Source organism: Protomyctophum parallelum (assembly GCF_964188405.1).
Source record: "Protomyctophum parallelum genome assembly, chromosome: 10".
NCBI lineage: Eukaryota > Metazoa > Chordata > Actinopteri > Myctophiformes > Myctophidae > Protomyctophum > Protomyctophum parallelum.
In genome coordinates, this window is record NC_139704.1 from 11,040,130 (window position 1) to 11,064,526 (window position 24,397).

A 24,397-nucleotide genomic window follows, 5' to 3' on the forward strand; every position below is an offset into this window, starting at 1 on the left:
CGGGCGGCTGCACTAATAACTTTGGGGCAGGCCCGTCTAGAGTTTGAAATTTGAATAATAATAATAATAATAATAATAATAATAATAATAATAATAAACTTTATTTGTATAGCACTTTTCATACATAAATGCAGCTCAAAGTGCTTCACAGGGCAGGACACAAAAATAAAATACAATAAAACACAAGTAGTTAAAATGATAGAACAATAGCATAGAACAAAACCGAATATAAGAACATAAAATAAATAAAAACACATACAAAAATAAAAATAAAACTCAACTAAAAGCAAGGGTGAAGAGGTGAGTCTTGAGTTGAGATTTAAAAATGTCTACAGAGGGTGCGTGTCTGAGCTCGAATGGAAGTTTATTCCAGGCTGTTGGGCCATAGAAGCAAAAAGCTGCCTCACCATACTTTTTTGTGCACATTCTTTTAGGCACTTCAAGTAGGCCAGCATTGGAGGACCTGAGGGGGCGGCTAGGGACATATCTAGATAGGCAGTCACGGAGGTACGGAGGTGCGAGACCATTGAGAGCTTTATAGACAAGTAACAGAATTTTAAAGTCAATCCTAAAAACAACCGGAAGCCAGTGCAGTGATGCCAAAACTGGAGTAATATGTTCTCTCATCTTAGTTCTAGTTAAAACTCTAGCTGCTGCATTTTGGACAAGTTGTAATCTGTCAGTCGTTTTCTTAGGGAGTCCTGAAAAGAGTGCATTGCAGTAGTCAAGCCGAGAAAAAACAAAGGCGTGGATTAGCGTTTGAGTGTTTTCAGCGTAGCGAATGAACAGGTATAAGTCAAAAGGGAGACATCGAAGAGGAAGGATGGATGGGGAAGGAACAACATATGGAATGTTGAACAGGTTCTGACATATATCCATATATGGAGATCTAAGGGTTTGAGGCCAGAGTTGCTGGCCAATATTGATGACATCAGGGATCTCCATATATGGGCTTAACTGCGACAGCAGGTCGCATTTACTATGACATCAGGGTCTCCACATCTCCATCCATCCCATAGAGTCTATGGGGGCATATACTGTAGAAAAGATCCATCCCTGATAATGTCACGAGACCTAGGCAGTGGGCACAAAAATAAATAAATAAAATAAAATAATTATATATATGATGCTAGACACACCAACTGACGGGAAATGTGCGATTCCATAGTTAATTGCGACCTTGGGTCGCAATTACTATTATTATTATTATTATTATTATTACCCTTGTTATTATTATCAAAATAATAATAATAATAATTAAGATTATTATTATTATTATTATTATCGCATAATGACATGCCCAATGTGTTACCTGGCTTGGCCCTTAGTTAACAACAAAACCACGCGTGGACAGTTTGGAGTCTGTGACTTTTACTTTGAAAGGACAGTGAGATGAACTTGAAGTGACGCAACTGTCGATGCATGGCAACCATATTCCTTTAGCAGTTTACAAAGCTGAATGCAAGCTGACTGCGCTGCTGCTGCTGTGTGATTCTGCATGCATGGTGATGATGTCCCTGCTTTTATAATACATGATAAGTAGAAAAGTTTGATCCGGGGAAGGTGTCAGTGTGTTTTGTGCATCACGACTTAACCCACAGCCCAGCAGGCCGTGCACACACACTGTGGAGAGATGACGACGCGCTCAGAGAGAGAGAAAGCCCTGAAACTGAACGAGCAGCACCAGGTTATTCTGAATAAAATGCTCAGGGAAGATGACAACAAGTATTGTGCTGACTGCGAGGCCAAAGGTAAGTTGAAACGCCGTTGGTGTTGATTGTGTCCATTTATTGGTGTTGGTTGGTTTGTTATACTTAAGCTTAAGCTGCATTCTTCTAGATTTTGAAGGCTTTTTGGAACATATGTACCATATACTTAGCATTGACCCCCACAGTATTCATCCGATATAAAGCATACAAAAATATTCTACCAGATCTAAAACATAAACGTGTTCTTTCCATGCTAAGCATCCGCCCCCTGTTGCAAAACATGCAGTCAGGAAGCCTGTGCAGTCCCCAAATTCGACAGGTCACCAATGCTGGTGTAGCGCTTGTCAGTGAGTGTAGTGTAGTGATGACCAGTGCGTGAGCCGCTCGTAACGCCAACAATGTCACGGTCAGCGTGTGTGTGTGTGTGTGTGTGTGTGTGTGTGTGTGTGTGTGTGTGTGTGTGTGGAGACAGTGTGACGGGGGCGTGCGCGCGTGCACGATCGCATCCCTCCTGCTACTGCTTTAGTAGTATCCAGTATCCATGTCATGTCCTTGACTGGTTTATTTATGAACGGAAAACGCGTCGTGTGTGTACGAGCTACCCGGGTATCCAAATGAATGAAGCAGAGCACGTCAGCAGAGCAGCATTAAAATACACTATTTATTATTATTTTTTGCTGGGAAACCAACACCCCCCCCCCCCAATCACCTGTGACTGAGATTAGAGTTTTACGTCATCATACTGTGCTGACGTGTTTTCACTACGGTTTGCACGTGCCTCTATCCCCCTTCTGTTATAACATGGAATGACGTGGCACACTGTGTTAGTTTACACATGTTATGTCATTGCCATTTATGACCTTCACACGTCACGTGGACTCCTCCCAGCTTGACAGTTATACTGTGTGTTTGTATTAATCTTCAAAAACACCCACATCAGTGTTGCCTGTCTGCTGCACCCAGGCCTGACAGTCCTGACTCACACCTTCACAACAGATTGATGTATAGCTAATGCATGAGACTTGTTTACTGATGCAAGCTCGCAATGCATTTCCAATGGGAGTCACATGATTTGACACAACATTGACTACTAACTAGGTTTCTAGAAGCAAGGTGGCATATACCTGTCTCCTGTTCCTGTTGTTTTCCCTATAGTTTCATGCTTGAGTTGACAGCAGGTTTGAACTGGATGCACATAAAGGTGTAAGTTGTGTTTTCTGAGCCAATCAAACAAAGCCGTAGTATACTGAACCGGAAATATGCCACCTTCTGGACACCTGGTACTACAGTGATGCACAGAGCCCATTGGAAAGCTGGTTTTGAGCTTAATAAACCACATAAATTGCATTATTTCAAAAGTAGCTGATCTACAAGCTGAAATTGCATGCGCACGTGTTGTAACTGCAAGCTTGTAGATGTGCTATTTTAGAAATTAATCTTTTAATTTGTTTTGACTTATGTTGCATTCACATGGAATCAGGCAAGCGGTAGATGGAAAACCAGACTTCATTTTAGTGGACGGGAGCAGGATGGTAAACGGAACAGTATGTCACGGCAGCCAGAACCGGCGACGGTAACGACAGACGGCATCAATGTTAAACTTAATATTTATATATTTAATATTTTTACCGTTCCGTGCCGTCCAGCAGTTTTGCTGTTTTCGGTGTACTGCTTGCCTGATTCCATGTGAATGCAGCAGAATTGGGACACTGGCGTTAAAGTGGTTAAATGTTAGCTTGTATGGAATGATGGTCACCAAATAAGAGTGAAACGTTAAGCAGAGCCAATAGCTCTGAACTGACACGGCTCAGGGCTATTGGATCTGACCAGTTTATCAAGTTTGTTGTTTGATAAACATTTGGAGTCGGTGCATTGCAGGCAGTGTTTGTCATGTTACCCAGAATTCCAAGCGCTAAACCCATACAGGCTACTTTGTAAAGCCTTGTATCCCACGCCCCACTTATGTTACTCTGGTCTTTTGTTGTGAAATGTACAGTACATGGCACACACAATGCACTACAGCACTATTTTCTCAGTTGTGCAATGTGTAGAATCGTGTTGGATATTTTTCACATTTAGTGTACATTACACTGTTACTGCCGGTGGTGGTGACAGGTGGCCACGATAATAGTGTGGCTTACAACAATGTTTCCATTGTTAGTACTGTAGGTTGTATGTTACAGTTTTGTGTCACATTGCAAGGCAAGGTGGACTTATAGCTTCTGTTTGTGCGATTCTCATTTTGAGTACGCTATTCATACCGCGTGTTAGGAATTAGTCCTATTAATCCTTCTTAATAAGTGTGTTAGTTGGTGTTTCTGAGGTGGTGGGAGCTTGGCATGTACAGTGTCAGTGTTATTGCCGAGAAGGGGGGGAGGGGCAGGGTGGGAGAGATGATGGGCAGATTGGGCACGCGTGACTTGTGACAGAGAGAAAGGTGCTGCTTATCTCTTCTCTCCATGCTGTCAACCCTCCATTATTCCTTTCTTCTCTCTGCTCATCCTCTGCTCTCTCCATTCACACAGTGAGAGAGGAAATAGCTCTGCCTAATCATTACCTTATTACCCTCTATATAACCCAGTGTGACTGTGTCCCACCCATACTAATGGACACTGTTTCCTAACTCTGCTTATTAAAAGTTTGGCAGCCATATATTTTAACATTAGACATTTAGGTGATGCACTCACCCAGAGCAATGCACTGTAGAGTAATCTAAGGGATTCTACGCTATACATGTTGAATGCTTGTCTTTTTAAAATTCTGGTTTCAGATAACCTTTGTTCAACATTTAGCATTATTTTGCACGTAATGGCCTTAGTTTACCATCATTTTATGGTCTAAAGTAATATAATTAATTAAAACAAAATAATCGTTCGTTGAAGCCTTAATTACAAGCAACTAGTGAGCTTCTAGGAGTTCATAATCCTTACACAATCTTCCTTTTATCTTAATAGTTAGTTAGTTTGCACTAACAGGGGTTTTAGCCTCTTTGTTGTGTTAATCGTAGTTTTAAGACTTGTCAATGTCAAGAAAAGTTTTATTGCGACCAAAGGTCGCACACTTACTATGCAAACGTGCAGTGACGCTGTAACGCTAATGCCACGCAAGGCTACACACACACATACACACACACACACACACACACACACACACACACACACACACACACACACACACACACACACACACACACACACACACACTGGTATCGCATAGGCAATCCGTATCAGGAAGGAAAAGCTGGTATCTGTATATATCTCTATACTGAAGAGTGAAGCTGCTAAAAATGGTTTTGCATATCTGTACGCAGCATCTCCATAGTCATGTGATCAATATGGATCTGTCTGATTCTTCATATTCCATCAACATTGCTCGCCCACGATAAATTACCGGACCTGGCGGAGACTTGTGCTCCGACGAGCACTTTTTCTGGTTTCTGTGGTAATTTTCATTAATTAATAAGTTTGTTGAAAGGCACTTCATGAATACATATTCTCTTTATTTATTATCTTACTGTACCTATGTGGTGCTGTACAACAGGTGAACCCATGTGCAGACATGGAGGAGCAGACAGGAATAGGTGAAAATACATTGATTGCAGAATAGATCATGGAGAAGTAAGTAATGCAGTGCAGAACAACAGAGTGGAGTAATTTGTTTTACGTAAATCTAAATAAAATAATAACGAAAAGGAACTGTTATAGGTCTATATGGGTTTGATCATAGACACTCTTGTTGTGTCTGTTTATAAGGAAACCACAAACCACGTAGACTATAAACTGTATAACTGCTGTTCATGGAGGATCCTTTTGATATGCTGGAACTCGGCCAGCTTCACCGCATGACTCACATGTTCTGTCACACAGATAGCTATTTCTGGCCTCATCACACTTAGGGTAGTAATAATAACACAGTTGCTTTTGTATTGTGGAAAGGCCTATATATCTAAATACAGTATAGTACTAGTATACACTATATGTCATATAGATGGTATGCACGTGACATCATCATGCGGGAACGCCTGCTGAAGGCCTATTAGGGCCTATTCATACTCCAGTTTTAGGTGATAAGGTGAGGTGACCTCCGAAACGGTGGTTAGTAAAACCAGAGAGATGTTTAGGTGAGCGGTGAGTCGCTTACCACCACGGTGTGGTTTCATGTTGTATTTTTTTTAGTATGAATAGGCCTTGAGTGGCAAAAAACTACTTTGACCCAAGTTGACCCACTCACTTTATGCATGTGCATACCCTCTATAGATAAATTGTCAGTGTTCATTTACCCACAATCTTCTGTGGGCCTGGCATCTGGGTGTGGTGTCTCTGTTCTGATCACTGCTGCAGTGTGGTGACTCACCTGAGCTCCTCAGCTGTAATTCCACTCCTTCTGCGGTGTGTGTGTGTGTGTGTGTGTGTGTGTGTGTGTGTGTGTGTGTGTGTGTGTGTGTGTGTGTGTGTGTGTGTGTGTGTGTGTGTGTGTGTGTGTGTGTGTGTGTGTGTGTGTGTGTGTGTGTGTGTGTGTGTGTGTGTGTGTGTGTGTGTGTGTGTGTGTGTGTGTGTGTGTGTGTGTGTGTGTGTGATTTGAAATGCACACCACTCACTCACAGTAAGATGAAAGGATTTGTACTGTCTGAGGGAGAACTATAAACTAGTCTAGTACACACACACACACACACACAGAGAGAAGCCAAATTCCAATACCCAATATCTATGCCACTCGCTCACTCCAGCATGGTGGTGTTATGGTGAAATTGGTGACCCGCTGAAATATGTGACAATCACATAACGTCAGTGTCTGAATGTAAATCGTTGCAGTTTGTTTATTAGCAGAGTTCAACCTAGTGGTTTTCATGCCACATATTTAAAGACCTCCATGTAAGTTGTGTGAAATCCACAAGATGGTCACACATTTTGTCATGACCTTAAGACCTTGGTACCTCTTTCTTTTTTTTAAAGATATATTTTGGGGCTTTTTCTGCCTTTATTGGATAGTGTACATACAGTATGGTGACAGGAAATGGGGAGAGAGATGGGGGGGTGGGGGGGGGGGGGGGGTGACACGCGGCAAAGGTCATAAGGATCGCAACACACCTTCAGGCTGACGCCTAGGTGTCCGGACCACTACACTAGCCGCCCGGGCCATGGTACCTCTTTCTGCTGTGCCATGAAATACATATGTGCTGTGCCGCCTCTAGAGAAAGAAACACTAATGCAGGAGCAAGCCTAGATAAGCCAGAAACATTGGCGGTCGCACATTTTTAACTAAATAGATACCATATTCTCAATTCCTATACCGATCAGCTCCAAAGCAGTACTATGAACTAGCGCAAAAATGCCAAGCTGAGGATTGCAGGCTTCTGCAGACTACTGCCACTTCCTGGTAGGGAGAGTCATTTCATCTGATTTCTTCTGAAGTATGCGTACAACAAAGTGCCATCGGCCCACCGTTTGCAATAGTTTGGGCGGTGTGACGAGCAGAACTTTTGCACACCCCACATCATCCAACGTAGGGACGATAAAGTCAGCCTTGCCATGTTTGTACCTTTTTTTTTTTTACCTGCACCAGAAAGCAAATGACACAACCAGGGTGTCATGCCCCTTTAATTACAGACATGTACACACCCACAGCCTGGCATAAATGGCACATCTTGATATGTAATGCAGCATTATATTATGTCATGATGATGAATTGAGTACAATAGACCACAATAGAAACTTTGTCTTTGTACATCAAGATTCAACACAGTAACACCCTCATATAGTATAGTGGTTTTAGAGTACACACATGTGTCCAGGGCTCTGTGCTCCAGAGCCTGGACCACTCTTCCATGCCCATCTCCACATCCCTGAGGACTGTACACAACACACCTGCGGTGTGATATCTGGAAGCCTTACACTTACATGCCGTGTTTTACACAAGTGGACGTGTCTACTGTCTATCGTTTGTATTGTATTTGCACGGTAATGTTTTATATAAATAGGATTTTGCTGTGCATTAGCAGTTTATTTCTGTCGGATTTAGGGAGGTGTAGTTCCAGACTCCATATAGCATTCGGAGATTGTCCGGCTACACGAGGCTATTCTTTTTGTTACCCTGTCAAGTACATGACTTTGGGGTTTGTGTCAAAAGTGCCACGATTTTGGTACTACATACTACTAATCCTCTTTTGTTAGTGTAAGCCTTAAGCTGTTTTGTCATGCCAGTTAATACCCCATTCTCCCAAATCTGTTCTATCTAACATTATAATGAACACATCTGAGGGTCCAGAGTGTTGTTTGATAATGGAACTGTCTTTAGTGTGTCAGGCTGTCATCTGCTTTCTTGTCAGTCATAGTTGTTTCAGCCAAGTCTATGGCTGCATGCCATGGTTTGTAGACTGGCTATTTGCACCATGAATACAGGTGTGCTTTGAGATTTTGACTTGCCCAGTGGTGTGCCTTTGAGCACACAAAATGTTTAAAAACCTCTGATGTAGAGAGACAAGGCGAAACCAAGGGCAGAGAGAGCTAGAGGAAGGACATGTGAGTCTTGACGGGGTTTGGATTCAAACAGGAGGAGCATATGGTCTGTGTACTAACTGGCTGAGCTACCAGGCAGGCGCCACAATTATTTCTTTATGAGTCATCCTCTGTGACTGTGATGGTTCTTGCCAGATTCCACCAGGTATTGAACTGGTCCATCTGGATTCTGTCCCAACCAAGTGCTAATTAGTTTGCGATTTTAAAACCAGCTTTAACAGCTGAGAGTCCCCAGGCTGGTAGTTCAGAACCATTAACGGGTGTCTGGCTCCCCTGCTGTTCCTCTCATCACCAGCAGGTGGCACGCCTAGCTTACTTTCTGTTGATCTGTCTGTCTGAATAGATCCTGTGTTTCAAGAGTTTAGGAATCATTGTTCAGGGATCTGGGTGCTGCAATCCTCAGGCTCTTAATTTCTGCTCACAAAATGGCTACAAATATCTCCTATCTTGTAGTTGTAATGTAAGGGATTATTGTACAGTAGTACTGTTTATAAACCAGTAGGCCTGGAGGTCATTTTGGACAAGGCAACCTTGCTTTAACCCTGACAATTTTAGTCAGGGTTCACATCTTCTCATATAACATGACTGTTCTTTGTTGATACTTGGTCTATTTTCTACTTTATTCGTTCTAAGGTGTGTGTGTGTGTGTGTGTGTGTGTGTGTGTGTGTGTGTGTGTGTGTGTGTGTGTGTGTGTGTGTGTGTGTGTGTGTGTGTGTGTGTGTGTGTGAAATCTTGTCCTTGGCAAAGAAGTCTATTAACACTCAGCCATGCAGTACACCTAGTGGCCACCAGGGAGCAGTGTATCACTTAGCTACAAGCGTCCTCTTTTCTTGCCTGGCTCAGATTCCTGGCTGCAGCTTCTCAGCCTTAATTGAAGATGTGAAGCTGCTGGGGGTGATTTACTTGGTCCAAGAGCAGCACTTATTAATTGGAAAGAAGCTTTTAACCTTCATTAAATGGGGGGATTGCACTTAATTTCAGCATAGTAATGTTTTATTCAGCCCTTTGAGCAGCATTTATCAGCCAGAGGGGTCAGTACCAAAAGTAGGTTGCAAGATATCCTAGGATTCCAGCTTGAAACCAGTTAGAGCCAGTCCTTGAATCTTGTCATTGCATATTTGTTGCCCTTTTCCTATAATGTTTTTATATGGACAAATGCATCATAAAAAGTACTAGAAGCCACCATACTAGAAACGGCACACCATAGATCTGCATGCAAGTGAGCTTGTAGATCAGCCTTTTTTCATATCCATTATTGTATTCTAATAGATTATTTTGGTAATAGATTAAATCATTTGGTTTAACTGTTGACCCCTAGTACCACATTCACAATTCTTTACCAACAGCCTAATTAAGTGATGGGTTACACCTAGATGCACAGTTTCTAGTCCCATTCAGTGGTGGAAGAACAAGGTGACAGCACGTGTAGACGCATCCATCTCATAGTAATGGACCGTTATGGAGATTGTATTGTTTCATACAGAAGGATGGTCTTCCTGCTAGGACTGTCGCACCTCTAACGGTGCCCATGGTGGACTATGCATCTGTTAAAAATACATATCTACGGTATTTGTTCTGTTTAATTCTTTCTCTTTGATCTTTGCTCTCACTATACCTTTGTCATCTCTCCTCTCATGGAAGACTACAAAACGATGTTCGAGTGCGCACAAAGAAATATATATATATATAAAGGAAATGAATCACTGATGTAAAACTATTCTGTGAAAATAAAGTGATTCTGATTCTTACATTGAATAAAGGAAGGGAGCACTGCCGTGGTCCTTTGTTTTATAATTTTTTAGATTTTTTCTTTGCAGCTTACGCCTTTTATTGGTTTTTTGAAGGGACAGACAGTAGGCTGACAGAAAACGGGAGAGAGATGGGGGAAGACATGCAGTAAAGGCCGTGTCGGGCTTAGGGAGTCGAACCCGCGGCACACTGCGACTGGATTACCAGTCGGGTGCCCAGACGGTTACGCTACCGCCTGGGCCGGTCCTTTGTTTGTTGAACTGAATACAGGTGCTCGTTGGCGAGGTTAAATCATGAAAATAAAGAAGAGGATCCAAGGCACTCTGTTCCAGTGAGGCTTTATTGTAAGTTTAAGGCATGGCAAAGATCATTACAAAAAGGGAGGACCAACGCGTTTCGGCAATCAGCCTTCGTCAGTGTCCCATAGTTATGACATGCAGCAAGACGTCATTATATAGCGACCATCATGATTGAAAACACTTGACAGCAATCAGTGTCACTGTCAGTCTAATACATGTCGGCACAATAAATGTCAGAACATCAATGTCATTAGCAAAAGGCCGATGCAATAGGGCAATAAAGCATACTTAAAAAGGTTATCTTTGAAAAACAAAGAAGGGTCCCGCACACTGTCAGAAACTTGCCAAAAATGTTGCTCTTTATTGGTCAACGTTTCAGTCTATAAAACCTTCATCAGGAGTTTTCAGGACAGTACAAAACATTGTCTTTATTGGTCAATAAAGAGCAACAAATGTTGCTCTTTATTGGTCAACGTTTCGGTCGATTAGACCTTCATCAGGACAGGACAAAACATTGTCTGTCCTGATGAAGGTCTAATCGACCGAAACTTTGACCAATAAAGAGCAACATTTTTGGCAAGTTTCTGACAGTGTGCGCCGCGGGACCCTTCTTTGTTTTTAAAAGATAACCTTTTTAAGAACATCAATGTCCGCAAATTCTACATCATAACAGTCCATATGGTTCCAAATACATGGGTATAAAAACGAGTTTTGTAAGAAAATAAATAAAAAATGTAAAGACAGAATCCCCCAAAAAACACCAGAAAAAAGCTGTGAACAGTGTGTGAGGAGGAGGAAACCTTTTTAGAGAAAAGGGAAAAAATCTATTTCGTCATTGAGACCTGGGAAGGTTGTGGCTTTCATGGTGACAATCCTGATTCTGATTATCATAGTGTAGACTGTAGACCTACTTTTACCTGAAGGTGTAATGTCATTTCAGGGTCTGTGGTTGTGTTCTATAATGAATTGACCAATTGTGAAGGAGGTATATTTGTGAATTAGTTTTGAGTAAGACCTAACTTTAGAATGGGAATTTGAATTCTTTGTTTGAAAGGCGAGAGTAAGTAGAGTACGTGATTTTCTTTGTTTAAAATAAGAGTTAAGAAGCTCTATATTGTGATAGTACTCATTGCTATAGAGTGTTTCTTCAGTAACAGCAGTCTCCATGTCTCCAGCTTTTTATTAAACGGAAAATGCACTTTCAAGTCAGGATACCTATTTTATCCAATCAGGATAGAGAACGCAATCACGATGCAGATTAAACAAGTCGAATTGTAAGTGATGACACAAAGAAATTAGCAAACAAAATTGGAACTGGAACACGAGAAAAATGAAGTTGATAAATGGCTACTCTCTCTGATTGGCTGTTTTGGTTTTTATTTGTCCCCACCCTGCTTACTTGGATCAGCTATTTCACAGAAAACCTGTTCAGAATTCTGGACGCGAAACCCTTTTGGTGTTTTAACTAAATTAATTATGTTATACTTTAGCTATTGAAAAATAGCAGATCTACAAGCTCATAGCTTGTAGGTCTGCTATTTTTTTTTTATCGTAAAAATGCGGCACAAATCTTTGTATATTCTTTCAGAGCAAACGTTTTTTTTATTTTGACGCCAGGCCTAAATGGGTTAACAATAACATGCTGGCCAATGCTCCATACAGAGTTTGCATATCTTCTTAGACTCTTCTCCCTTCTGGCTCCAAAGCTGTTTAACAAACTCCCCCTTGCCAGAACTTGAAAGAACTGCAGACTCACTCCCCATTTTCCATATTTATGTATTGGTTTTAAATTGTTTCTCAGTTCATCTCATTAAATCTGATAATTAGATTGAATTTTCTAGCTATAAGGTGTCGCTCCAGGCATCTCATTAAATTTGATAATGAGATAGAATTTTGTAGCTACAAGGCAACTTTTATTTAGTGACTGGTTGGCTGACTTGAATGAACTACAGTAGCAGTCTCCTTAAACATGATGCTGAGTTCTCCAGTGTTCTGCGGAAGCACTCTTTTGCTATTGGCTAATTTATGACTAATACTTTCAGTGTAGATTTAACAGGGTACACTCCCGTTCATCCATGTATCCTCTCCAGGTGCTCTCATCAGGCATATAGTTCACAATGTTGTACTGCTCAACATGGTGGCCTTGTGGTCAAGTGCAGCCATACTGTCATTCATGAAAGAATACGGTGATTTCTTTACACTCTGACTTGAATGGACAAATATTTCAAAATGTGTAATGGTTATATTGTTCTATTACTGTATATTAAAGTAACCGGCCGGATGTTTGGCTGGCAGCGGAAAGCACAGGGGCAGGTTATCAAATTAATCTGACATTGTGTGACTCCTTATGGGCACTTTGATGGATATAGTTTTCCCATTCTATGGGTGCTTATTGCTTAAAAACTAAATAGTAGTGCATCATAAGTACAATTACATTGAGTGCAGGCACCACAAGGTTTCCATCTGGGATGGTAGAGAAGAGACCTTCATTTAAGATGGAGACAAATCACATTTAACTAAGCAGTCTCTCAATTGCTTCGTTTGTTCTTCAATTTCTCCTCTTTGAATTATGTTCTTCATTGAGAGAGAGACAAATCTGAGACGAAGACAGTGTGAGGGAGAGACAAGAGAAAAGTCTCTGGTGGGATTGGCCAGACTAAGGGGGTATGTGTGGTTCCAGATAATAATAATAATAATAATAAGTGATTTATTCCCAAGTCTGTATAGGGAATAGAAATGAAAAAAGATAGAATAAGGACAAATACAACTGCACATGGCCATAAAGGCGTAGAGTTCTTTATCATATATTATTGCAGTTTCAGGGACACTGAAATGGCACAAACGGTGCTCTTGCAAACAGACAGTGCTCCAAAATCTTAGATTTAAGGCAAGTAGTAAGGCTGTGCATTTCAACTTCCCTACCGTTGGTTGGCAGTCATCAGGGCGTGTCCTGGTAAACGTGTTGACAGGCCGTTGAAAGGCCACAGGTCTGAGGGAGACTGGGAGAGTACGGTGTGACACGGTTGTCTGCTGCTGTCGTCTTCGTCAATGTCACTGTCACACTTTCCCATTGAGATACACACACACACACACACACACGCACACACTGTACATGCACACCCGCACACAAATATGTACAGTGCTGTGTATGTGCATATAATGTGTAGAATACTATATAATGTGTGTGTAAAATGCCCTATATGTATAGATTATGAATGAATGCATGTCCTGTAAATACACAAATACAAAGGTATAAATGTGCAGGCACACTTAAATTTGCCAATTTGAGTCCGCATGTTGACAGTTAGGGCCTTAATTTCATTTTTGAATGGCACACACGCACGCACACAAATATTACCAAATCCCGAGTTGGAGAGTTCCGCTGTCACTCATCTAGGCTCTGCAGTGTGTGTCTGCTTGGGGTGCGCTCACACATAATACAGTAATCCTTAGTTTACTGCAGTGGTTCCCAAACTATGGGACCATAGTTAGCATTTTAGTTTGCACTGCAGACACATTTTTATGAATTACAACTTAAGTAAATATCCCTTTTTAGTTTGTTTCTTGATTTTTTTTAACTAGACCTGTACGTGCCCGTCGGCCTCTGGCCTACTTGAACGGTGCAACTTGGAAACCTAATAATACCCGTTGTCAACTTCTCATAGCACCCATCTTAACTGTCTGTCTGTGTCCCACATGGAGATCTCTGTATCTGTCTGTCTGCCTGTGTCTGAAGAGTGCTGAAAACTGACTGTGAAAAGTGGACTGGTTAAGTAATCAATTGGCAGGTGTGGGTGTTGCCATGCAGTGGCGTAACTAGATGTCAGTGGGCCCCGACGCAGGCTGATCAGCGAGTGCCCCCGACATGGGTCCCACATGGAGATCTGTGTATGTGCCTGTGTGTGAAGACTGCAAACTGAAAAGTGTACGTGGCATCAATTCGGCCCACTGGCAGAGCCTGATTGGTTGATCCTCAATTGGCTGAGGCAGAGGCTGGAAATTGCACAGGTGAAAGGAGTTGGCCTCATTAGGCCCACTGGCAGAGCCTGACCAGAGCCTTTTGTGGTGGTTCTGGAGAACCGTGGGTCCGACCGACTCGATACCCCATATTAGGGCTGCACAATATATCGTTATCGTATCGGTATCGAGGTATGAACATGCACAATATCAGTATCGCAAAAAGGCAACGGTATCGCGATATAGATATATCGTCGACATATCGATATATCGTCCACTTCTAAAGCCAGCCCTCTGTTTTAGCCTGTGCCCCTCGGAAAATAAACCATCACTCCGTTTGTCCCTCTGTCCTGTTGTAGCCTGGCTCCAGCCCTGAATCGCTAGCCACGCCCATTAAGAAAATATGTTGCTGCACGATATATCGTGTCGTATCGATATCGAGATATCTGCCCTATATATCGTGATATATATTATATCGTATCGATATCGAGATATCTGCCATATATATCGTGATATGAATTTTTCATATCGTGCAGCCCTACCCCATATCCCTGTGGGGGTGTGGAACGCGTGTGTCGAATGTGAAGTCGGTGGGTCAAACGGTTCTCAAGTTACGTGCATTACAACTGTACACACACACGCATGCAGACAGACAGACACGCAGAGACGTGGCGCATTTATAGTAGGATTATTGGGTTTAGAAAGAAATTCCATCAATTTTAAGAAAATAAAGTAATAAGCTTGTAGATCGTCCATTTTTCACTAGTTTGGGTCACGAAGACACATCAAATTTCTCTTTTGGGTCTCTTGCAACCACTGGGGGGGGGGGGGGGGGTGTGTTTGTGTGTGTGTGTGTGTGTACAAATGTTAACACTAGTTTTTGTTTGGGCGTTCATACTGGCTTGGATGTGTGTTTGCAGAATGCGTGGGGGGTTCGGAGAAAGTAGACATTTGTTTGCAATCAGGTCAACTGCTAGCGCATTAGCAATTATGTGAGTGTGTGCAACTGTGCATGTGTATTTATTGCAATGTGCTTTTGTGTGATATGGTACCACAGGCGGGCTTTGTTCTTCATACATCATACAGTATAACTCTACTGCACGTTATTTGTTTGACTGAGGCGTATGTTTGTGTGTTACAGCCACTTACACAGCACTGAAAGAGCATAATATTGAATTACATTTTACCTTTGGAATGGATCCTAGATTCTGGTATACGCTTTGACAATGGATCTAACATCCTACTGTTTTGTCCCTGGTGCTTTTTGTCAAATGTAGTGCCTTTTATGAGAAGCCAAATATTGTTCTCTTCATATTTTATATTTTTCTAAGGTCACTTCTGAAATCCTTTTATAGAATTAAATTAGTATTATTATTATTGGTGTAGAGTAGACCTCTGTGTCATCCCTTGTTACATTTGATATCTTTCCTTCTATAGACTTTGATATCAGGGGTTTAACAAACATTTTAACAGCTATACGTTACGATTTATGGACAATATTGGTTCATTCATGGCGATACGATTCAATGATTCAAAATCGATCCATTAACTATTTAGCAAAGAAATTAAATCTGGGTGAAATATGTCTGTAGTGCAGGCTTTTTTTAAGGGAAACATTTATTAGGCCTATTGTAAAGTAAACGCAATCATTATCTCATTTATCTGGCAAATACATGGACATTGTATTTGAACACATATGGACAAACCTTGTGAACACATTGACATGAACACACACATTTATTGATAGACCAAGTGTAGAGATATTAAAGTAGCCTAAACCCCTCTTTTTTTCTTTTTCTTCTTAAAATGAGTACTTACGATTGTGTGTGTGTGTGTGTGTGTGTGTGTGTGTGTGTGTGTGTGTGTGTGTGTGTGTGTGTGTGTGTGTGTGTGTGTGTGTGTGTGTGTGTGTGTGTGTGTGTGTGTGTGTGTGTGTGAAGCTTATTGGAGTACCTCATTGAGTACTTTATTTTCTGGTGCATAATTTCAGTCAATTACTTTTGTAAATAGAATTGGAGCCTGCCGCTCTGCTAAATTGATTTCTCAATAGAAAGACTCGGAAGGCAGTAAAAAATAAAAAAAGCATTGTAAAGAGGGCAATTATTATGAAATATTCAGCAGCTACGGAAACTTTTAATAACCCAGAGTTAATAGTGTATTATATTAACCCCTAGTTATAATATCATGCAATAATATTAACCCCTAGCTAACATCATGCTGTAAAATACCATGCTGTAGTATTAACCTGGTTAATAGCATGCTGTATTATTAACCTACCTGTATAGTTAATACCTTTATTGTATAAGATTCCATCTCTAGAGATTATCATGTGTACTGGTGCACTGATACTGTGAGTGAGAACACACACACACACACACACACACACACACACACACACACACACACACACACACACACACACACACACACACATACAGTTCTTAGATGTGTGCTTGCTGACAAAGTGATTATTGTCTATAAATCATAAGTCAATCTAGACTATAATCTATTGTCAGTGTTTCCCAAAGTGTGGCGTGGGTCTCCCTCATTGTCAATGGAAATGTATGTTTGTGTAGGACAAGGTTTGTGGACACACACCAAAAGCTACACATGAGGCTAGCGCCCCTCAAAAAAAAAATAATAATAGTAAATTAGGTCCCTTTCATAAAATGTTTGGGAAACACTGGCTTAGTGACTTCCATGATGTGTATGAATCCATAATTGTTACTGTTAAATATATTCATTGTGAGAAATCAGCTGATTTATTTTGAGCATCGCTATAGCCGCTCCAATGCACAGCTTTGTGTGTATGTGTGTGTATGTATGAGCACGGAATGTGCTCAGCTGATTGGCTGAGCACGGAATGTGATGTATGTTTATAAGAGCTTAGCTCACTTCACACAAGTGTTATTTTGTCCTAGTGAGAGACAGTTAGACACACAGCAGAGAGGGACACTGGGACAATAAGACACACAGCAGAGAGGGACACTGGGACAGTTAGACACACAGCAGAGAGGGACACTGGGACAGTTAGACACACAGCAGAGAGGGACACTGGGACAATAAGTCACACAGCAGAGAGGGACACTGGGACAGTTAGACACACAGCAGAGAGGGACACTGGGACAATAAGACACACAGCAGAGAGGGACACTGGGACAGTTAGACACACAGCAGAGAGGGACACTGGGACAGTTAGACACACAGCAGAGAGGGACACTGGGACAGTTAGACACACAGCAGAGAGGGACACTGGGACAGTTAGACACACAGCAGAGAGGGACACTGGGACAGTTAGACACACAGTAGAGAGGGACACTGGGACAGTTGGACACACAGCAGAGAGGGACACTGGGACAATAAGACACACAGCAGAGAGGGACACTGGGACAATAAGTCACACAGCAGAGAGGGACACTGGGACAATAAGACACAGGAGAGAGGGACACTGGGACAATAAGACACAGGAGAGAGGGACACTGGGACAATAAGACACAGGAGAGAGGGACACTGGGACAATAAGACACAGGAGAGAGGGACACTGGGACAATAAGACACAGGAGAGAGGGACACTGGGACAATAAGACACAGGAGAGAGGGACACTGGGACAATAAGACACAGGAGAGAGGGACACTGGGACAATAAGACACAGGAGAGAGGGACACTGGGACAATAAGACACAGGAGAGAGGGACACTGGGACAATAAGACACAGGAGAGAGGGACACTGGGACAGTTAGACACAGGAGAGAGGGACACTGGGACAGTTAGACACACAGCAGAGAGGGACACTGGGACAATAAGACACAGGAGAGAGGGACACTGGGACAATAAGACACAGCAGAGAGGGACACTGGGACAGTTAGACACACAGCAGAGAGGGACACTGGGACAATAAGACACAGCAGAGAGGGACACTGGGACAGTTAGACACACAGCAGAGAGGGACACTGGGACAATAAGACACAGGAGAGAGGGACACTGGGACAGTTAGACACACAGGAGAGAGGGACACTGGGACAGTTAGACACACAGCAGAGAGGGACACTGGGACAGTTAGACACACAGCAGAGAGGGACACTGGGACAGTTAGACACACAGCAGAGAGGGACACTGGGACAATAAGACACAGGAGAGAGGGACACTGGGACAATAAGACACAGGAGAGAGGGACACTGGGACAATAAGACACAGGAGAGAGGGCTCTGGGACAATAAGACACAGGAGAGAGGGCTCTGGGACAATAAGACACAGGAGAGAGGGCTCTGGGACAATAAGACACAGGAGAGAGGGACACTGGGACAATAAGACACAGGAGAGAGGGACACTGGGACAATAAGACACAGGAGAGAGGGACACTGGGACAATAAGACACAGGAGAGAGGGACACTGGGACAATAAGACACAGGAGAGAGGGACACTGGGACAATAAGACACAGGAGAGAGGGACACTGGGACAATAAGACACAGGAGAGAGGGACACTGGGACAATAAGACACAGGAGAGAGGGACACTGGGACAATAAGACACAGGAGAGAGGGCTCTGGGACAATAAGACACAGGAGAGAGGGACACTGGGACAATAAGACACAGGAGAGAGGGACACTGGGACAATAAGACACAGGAGAGAGGGACACTGGGACAATAAGACACAGGAGAGAGGGACACTGGGACAATAAGACACAGGAGAGAGGGACACTGGGACAATAAGACACAGCAGAGAGGGACACTGGGACAATAAGACACAGGAGAGAGGGACACTGGGACAATAAGACACAGGAGAGAGGGACACTGGGACAATAAGACACAGGAGAGAGGGACAATAAGACACAGGAGAGAGGGCTCTGGTGGCATTCAGTCCATGGCCAGAAGTTCCCAGAACCTCCATAAATGAGTGACCTGAGAATCATCACAGGCACTATTGATGCGTTCGTAAAGGGCTCATCAAAAAGCAAAGCAGGGTGTGTGAAGTCAAATCCATACTATTGATATGCATCCATTAGAGTTCCGCTTATAGTGGCTGAGCCTGGTTCATTTAGGATTAATATACGGCCATCCTTGCCTCAATACCACTGTAGGACTGTGCTGCTGCTGCATTGGCACTTCACTAACAGAAGCCCCTTAAATGGACTTACTTTGCTATTATCCCAAACAGTCATCTACGTATGTACATATGTAGAGAGTGTGTGTGTGTGTGTGTGTGTGTGTGTGTGTGTGTGTGTGTGTGTGTGTGTGTGTGTGTGTGTGTGTGTGTGTGTGTGTGTGTGTGTGTGTGTGTGTGTGTGTGTGTGTGTGTGTGTGTGTGTGTGTGTGTGTGTGTGTGTGTGTGTGTGTGTGTGTGTGTGTGTGTGTGTGTGTGTGTGTGTGTGCGTGCGTGCGTGCGTGCGTGCGTGCGTGCGTGCGTGCGTGCGTGCGTGCGTGCGTGCGTGCGTGCGTGCGTGCGTGCGTGCGTGCGTGCGTGCGTGCGTGCGTGCGCGCGCGCGCGCGCGCGTGCGTGCGTGCGGCGGACTCTGCATGTTGTGAGTTTGTCGATCAGCTATTTGCGGTGCATATGACGGAGCATAAATTAAGCTTTACTGAGCAGATACATGTTCCATGTAAATAAAATGGTTCATTTATATAGCGCCGTTATCCAAGGTGCTTCACATACACATTCATACACCGATGGTGGAGGAAACCATGTAAGGCACCGACAAGCACATCAGGAGCAATTAGGGGTTCAGTGTCTTCGACACTAACTCTGGGGGAGCCCGGGTTTGAACTGGCAACCTTGCGGTTACCATCCGGCCACTAGCATAGTAGTGAATATGTATAGTTTATTATGTATAGTGTATGTATAGTTTCATCATATAGATATTCCACTGTTACCTTCTTAGCTTACGCATGTTTCATGATAAATGCTTTTATGTGATGTATTCCCATGCTTTTGTTCTTGCCTAAATGTAAGTCGCTCTGGATTAAGAGCGTCTGCTAAATGCCTAAATTGTAAATTGTAAATTGTACTCTACCCCTGAGCCACTGCCATTTGGTCCTTAACATGCCCGCTGTTTCCAAATCGTCTCCATCACTGCTCTACAGGAGTAGGATAATTGGGTATGATTGTGGACAGAAAGGTTCAGGACAGTTTGTTTGCTGTTTTTGTGGTGGAGGTTAGGAGAATTTCATCGTTGTTCCTTACTCTAGACCATAGACTGTAAAAAATATGGACAAAGCGTTCGCCGGGTCTAACATGGATGTAAAATGAAGCCTGTTATTCCTGCACTGTAAGTCGCCATCTTTCTAGATCCGTTTGGTACCAGCTGGCCATTGGCTGGCTCCGTTTTGGACCAGCTGGCCATTGGCTGCCCAGACAACGAGGCGGGACTTCCCCCCTTCTTCTCCGTTGGTTTTTATTTTGACTCGAGTGGGAGGGGAATCCCGATCATAGACTGTAACGGTAGCCACGCCCCTCAGAACATACGCGATGTTTTTTTTTCTTTATGGTCATTTTTTTAATTAATGGGACCATAATTTTCCAAAAAGAATATTATGACATTAGAAATGAGACTTTAAACTAGTGACTGGAAGAAGAAAGTATTCATGACCATGTTTATTAAGGTAATACAGTCTAGGTGAAGTTGGGCCAAAATACATGGGCCTCTATGGAGCTATGGGGCTTTTTGGGTCCAGTCCAGCGCCACAACAGGCCATTATATGAACTACCGATTTCAAATGAGGCTTCACGAAATCTCTGTCTGCCCGCCCCCCTGCTCTAGACCAATGTATGTGTCAACAATAACAACGCTAACAGCGGTCCTCTCCCAGGCACTAGCTTCTTCACTTCTCTTTCTCTCATGCGTTCTCCGTCTTTCCGCTGAGTGCTTAACTTCATTACCGAGGAGCCTCTAATCGGGTCCTAATTTAAAACCGAGACACCTTCTGAATAAAATCTGATCTGATGTTAATTTAACTCTTATGGGTCCATGTTTACACTTTATTGCACTCAGACATTATTACCCCACTGGAATTAAGCATTACTTTACGTGTTTATTGGCATGATTTATTAACTACTATAATCTAGAGATTGCGTCCTCAAAATGTGTCCTCAAAATTTGAGGATGAAATATGTGGACGGAATGGTCCTCAGATATCATATTACGCGCTGTGATTGGCTGGAAAGTGTCATTCTGCGCAGTGATTGGCTGAGCATCGCACAAGGGGTGTGCCACATGAGCCAATATAAGTGGCAGAGAGAGGGGGGGGGGAGAGAGGGAGGGAGAGGGATCGAGGTAGGGGGGAGAGAAAGAAATGGAGAGAGAGTTAGGGAGAAACTTTGCACATACTTTAGGTACTGTATGTCATATCCCTGAATGCGTATGGACTATGTATTTTACTTTGATTAATTCTTAGAATCGATTAACTCTTGTGATTTTGCTGTATATCTATGGACAAAAGGGGGATTTCACTTTAAAACACCCGTGTCCTATACAATCCCTCAGGGTCTCTCCACTTCAAACTCCACATTGAGACCCATTGAAAACACATCATCCTGCTGATATGTCTTTCTAATGAAAGGGGAGACCTTAATTTTTCAGTATTTCTTTGCTAATATTATGTGGACTAGCATCTAACTTTTAAATTGAAATACGGCAACGAGTTGAAAAATGAAGGTCTCCTCATTCGTTAGATTGGAAGGATAATCGGAGTCAGGAGCAATCTTCACTTACCAGGTAGTCTAAGATGGAGTTTGAAGTTGAATGGGAACGGGGGAATATCAAATATTTAACTATTGACTCAAACAACTTTAAAACATGTTTGGGGTTGTTTTCTCATTTTTGGGGGCATTTGTGTGCGCACCCCACAGTTTTAAGTGAAATTCTTGTTTTCATTTCAACACTGACAATTAGATTTTCCGGTATCCAATCTACAGTACTTGTAGGCGATATCTTCCCTGAAACAGATGACTGCGAAATTCAGCAGCAGCAGTTTTTGCACTAGCATCAACTACTGTACATCGATCAGTCTGTTTGTTGATTTAAAAAAAAATCAGTTGTTTTCCGAGAAGCGTCCGAGTGTGTTCGTCTCCTCCAGGATGCTAGGGAGATGCTGGCAATCCATGTGATTGATCGTGTCTTTCATGTTATGGGATGCTTTCTCAAACCACCAGATCTAACTGATTAAAACCTCAAATACATTTCTGTCAACCTCTCTCTCTCTCCCTGCCTCCCATGTCTCTGTGAGTCTCTCTCTCGTTGTCTGACCCCGTCTATCTGTGTCACTCACTGTCTCGTTTCGGTTTGTCTTATCTCTCTGCCTCTCTGGCTTTATTTCTCTCTCTGGGGATGAAGGGAAGTGTGTCTATGGCCAAATGAAAAATATCCTTGTGTGTGTGTGTGTGTGTGTGTGTGTGTGTGTGTGTGTGTGTGTGTGTGTGTGTGTGTGTGTGTGTGTGTGTGTGTGTGTGTGTGTGTGTGTGTGTGTGTGTGTGTGTGTGTGTGTGTGTGTGTGTGTGTGTGTGTGTGTGTGTGTGTGTGTGTGTGGTGTGGTGTGTGTGTTCGCAGGTCCGAGATGGGCGTCGTGGAACCTGGGTGTGTTTATGTGTATCCGCTGTGCTGGTATCCACCGTAACCTGGGCGTCCACATCTCCAGGGTGAAGTCTGTCAACCTGGACCAGTGGACCCCGGAGCAGATCCAGGTACAACACTCGCTCTGAGCATACAGTGGTGGAGAAAATGCAGTATATACTCCAGTCAAGAGTATTCAAAAGTACAAATTACATTTTGCTATTGCATACATCATAACGACACATCCCGACACTTGCACGCACGTACACAGGTACATGTAGGAACTGCACAGAAATGCTTACGTGCTGCTCATATTTACAGTACGGTATAACCAGTGTTGGAAAACGTTATTTTCTAAAGTGACTTTGTTAGGTTACTGGATTACTTCCATTAAAATAATCCTGTTACGTTACAAGATTTTTTTTGCATTATTTTGCGTTACCGACGATTAAAGCCCAGTTAAATCCCACCCCCCAAAAACTGCTGCCTCCCTCCCTACCAGTGTTGTGGAGCAGTGGTTCCCAAACCTTTTCTTGTCAAGGACCCCCAAAATTATATTTGGTTTCTAATTATCATTTAGCTGGGGACCCCCTGGAACTCCCTCAAGGAGCCCTGGAGGTCCCTGAACCCCACTCTGGGAACCACCGTTGTAGAGCTGCTGCTTGCTGCTTCAGCTTCACCAATTTGCATTGACGTTGAGCTTCTCCTTTCCCCAAGAAATCCAAAAATCCTAGTGTGAATACTTCCACAGCCTTACTAAAGGATAAACTCTGTGTCTTCTCTCAATCTCATGTCATTCCGCACACGTCGTGTTGACAACGGAATGAGTAAATGAGCCGTGGTGTCACACCAGAAGTGGTTACCTATTGAATCCTGTACATTACAATCATTATCGCCACAGACTGTGTGTGACTGTGTGTGTGTGTGTGTGTGTGTATAAAGTCTTGACATTGTAGTGCCTATCCGTGAGAACAGTGAGACTCTTTGTTTTCACCGACTAATTAACTCTGGCTGGCTGATTCCTCTCCTCCTCAGTTAATTTATCACGGTCTCCTCCACACAACTAGAGTGCATCCCCCCCCCCCCCCCCAGTCTTTTTTTCCCGTAACTGAGTGAAATGACCTGGAAGTATCTAAGCAGCGATAAGAGCCAATCGAATTCTTTAAATGCTAAGGAATGGTGCTTCAGCGCTTCCTCTCTTATCTCCTCTAGCCCATTTTGGCCAATTTTCTGAAATAAATATTTTCACGATATAGCAAAAATAGCAGACCTACAAGCTCGTAGTGCACCACTTGGTGGCGCGCTATGAGCTTGTAGATCTGCTATTTTTCAAGAGCTAAATTATAACAATGTTTAAAACGCCAAAAGCGGTTCCCGCCCAAAATGGGCTAGCATAGGCTATCCTGGACCATCCTTTATGAAAGGAAAGGATTTTTTTTACAAAATGTCCTGGGTATATCCCGGCCATCGCCAACTCTGCGTATGGCTTGGGTGCGGCAAGTCGTGCGGTAAGTAGTGTGAGAGAGAGGATTCTTGCTCATTGAAACGGGGATAGACGCCCACTTCATGCCCGATACCGACACTAGCCCTCTCTATCTAGCCTAGAAACTTAAGGAAACTTAAG

General features: G+C 43.0%; 1 protein-coding gene across 5 annotated transcripts in view; it reads left to right on the forward strand.

Annotated features, from left to right (window-relative positions):
• The first annotated feature begins 1,443 nt into the window (after nt 1-1,443).
• Nucleotides 1,444-24,397, forward strand: part of smap1 (small ArfGAP 1) — a 106,714-nt gene continuing 83,760 nt past the window's right edge. For all 5 annotated transcript variants that reach the window (XM_083775877.1, XM_083775878.1, XM_083775880.1 and 2 more), the window contains exons 1-2: nt 1,444-1,751; nt 22,771-22,904. In XM_083775877.1, the coding sequence (XP_083632003.1) occupies nt 1,634-1,751; nt 22,771-22,904 (252 nt within the window). In that variant the 5' untranslated portion in view covers nt 1,444-1,633. The remainder of the gene's footprint in view (nt 1,752-22,770; nt 22,905-24,397) is intronic.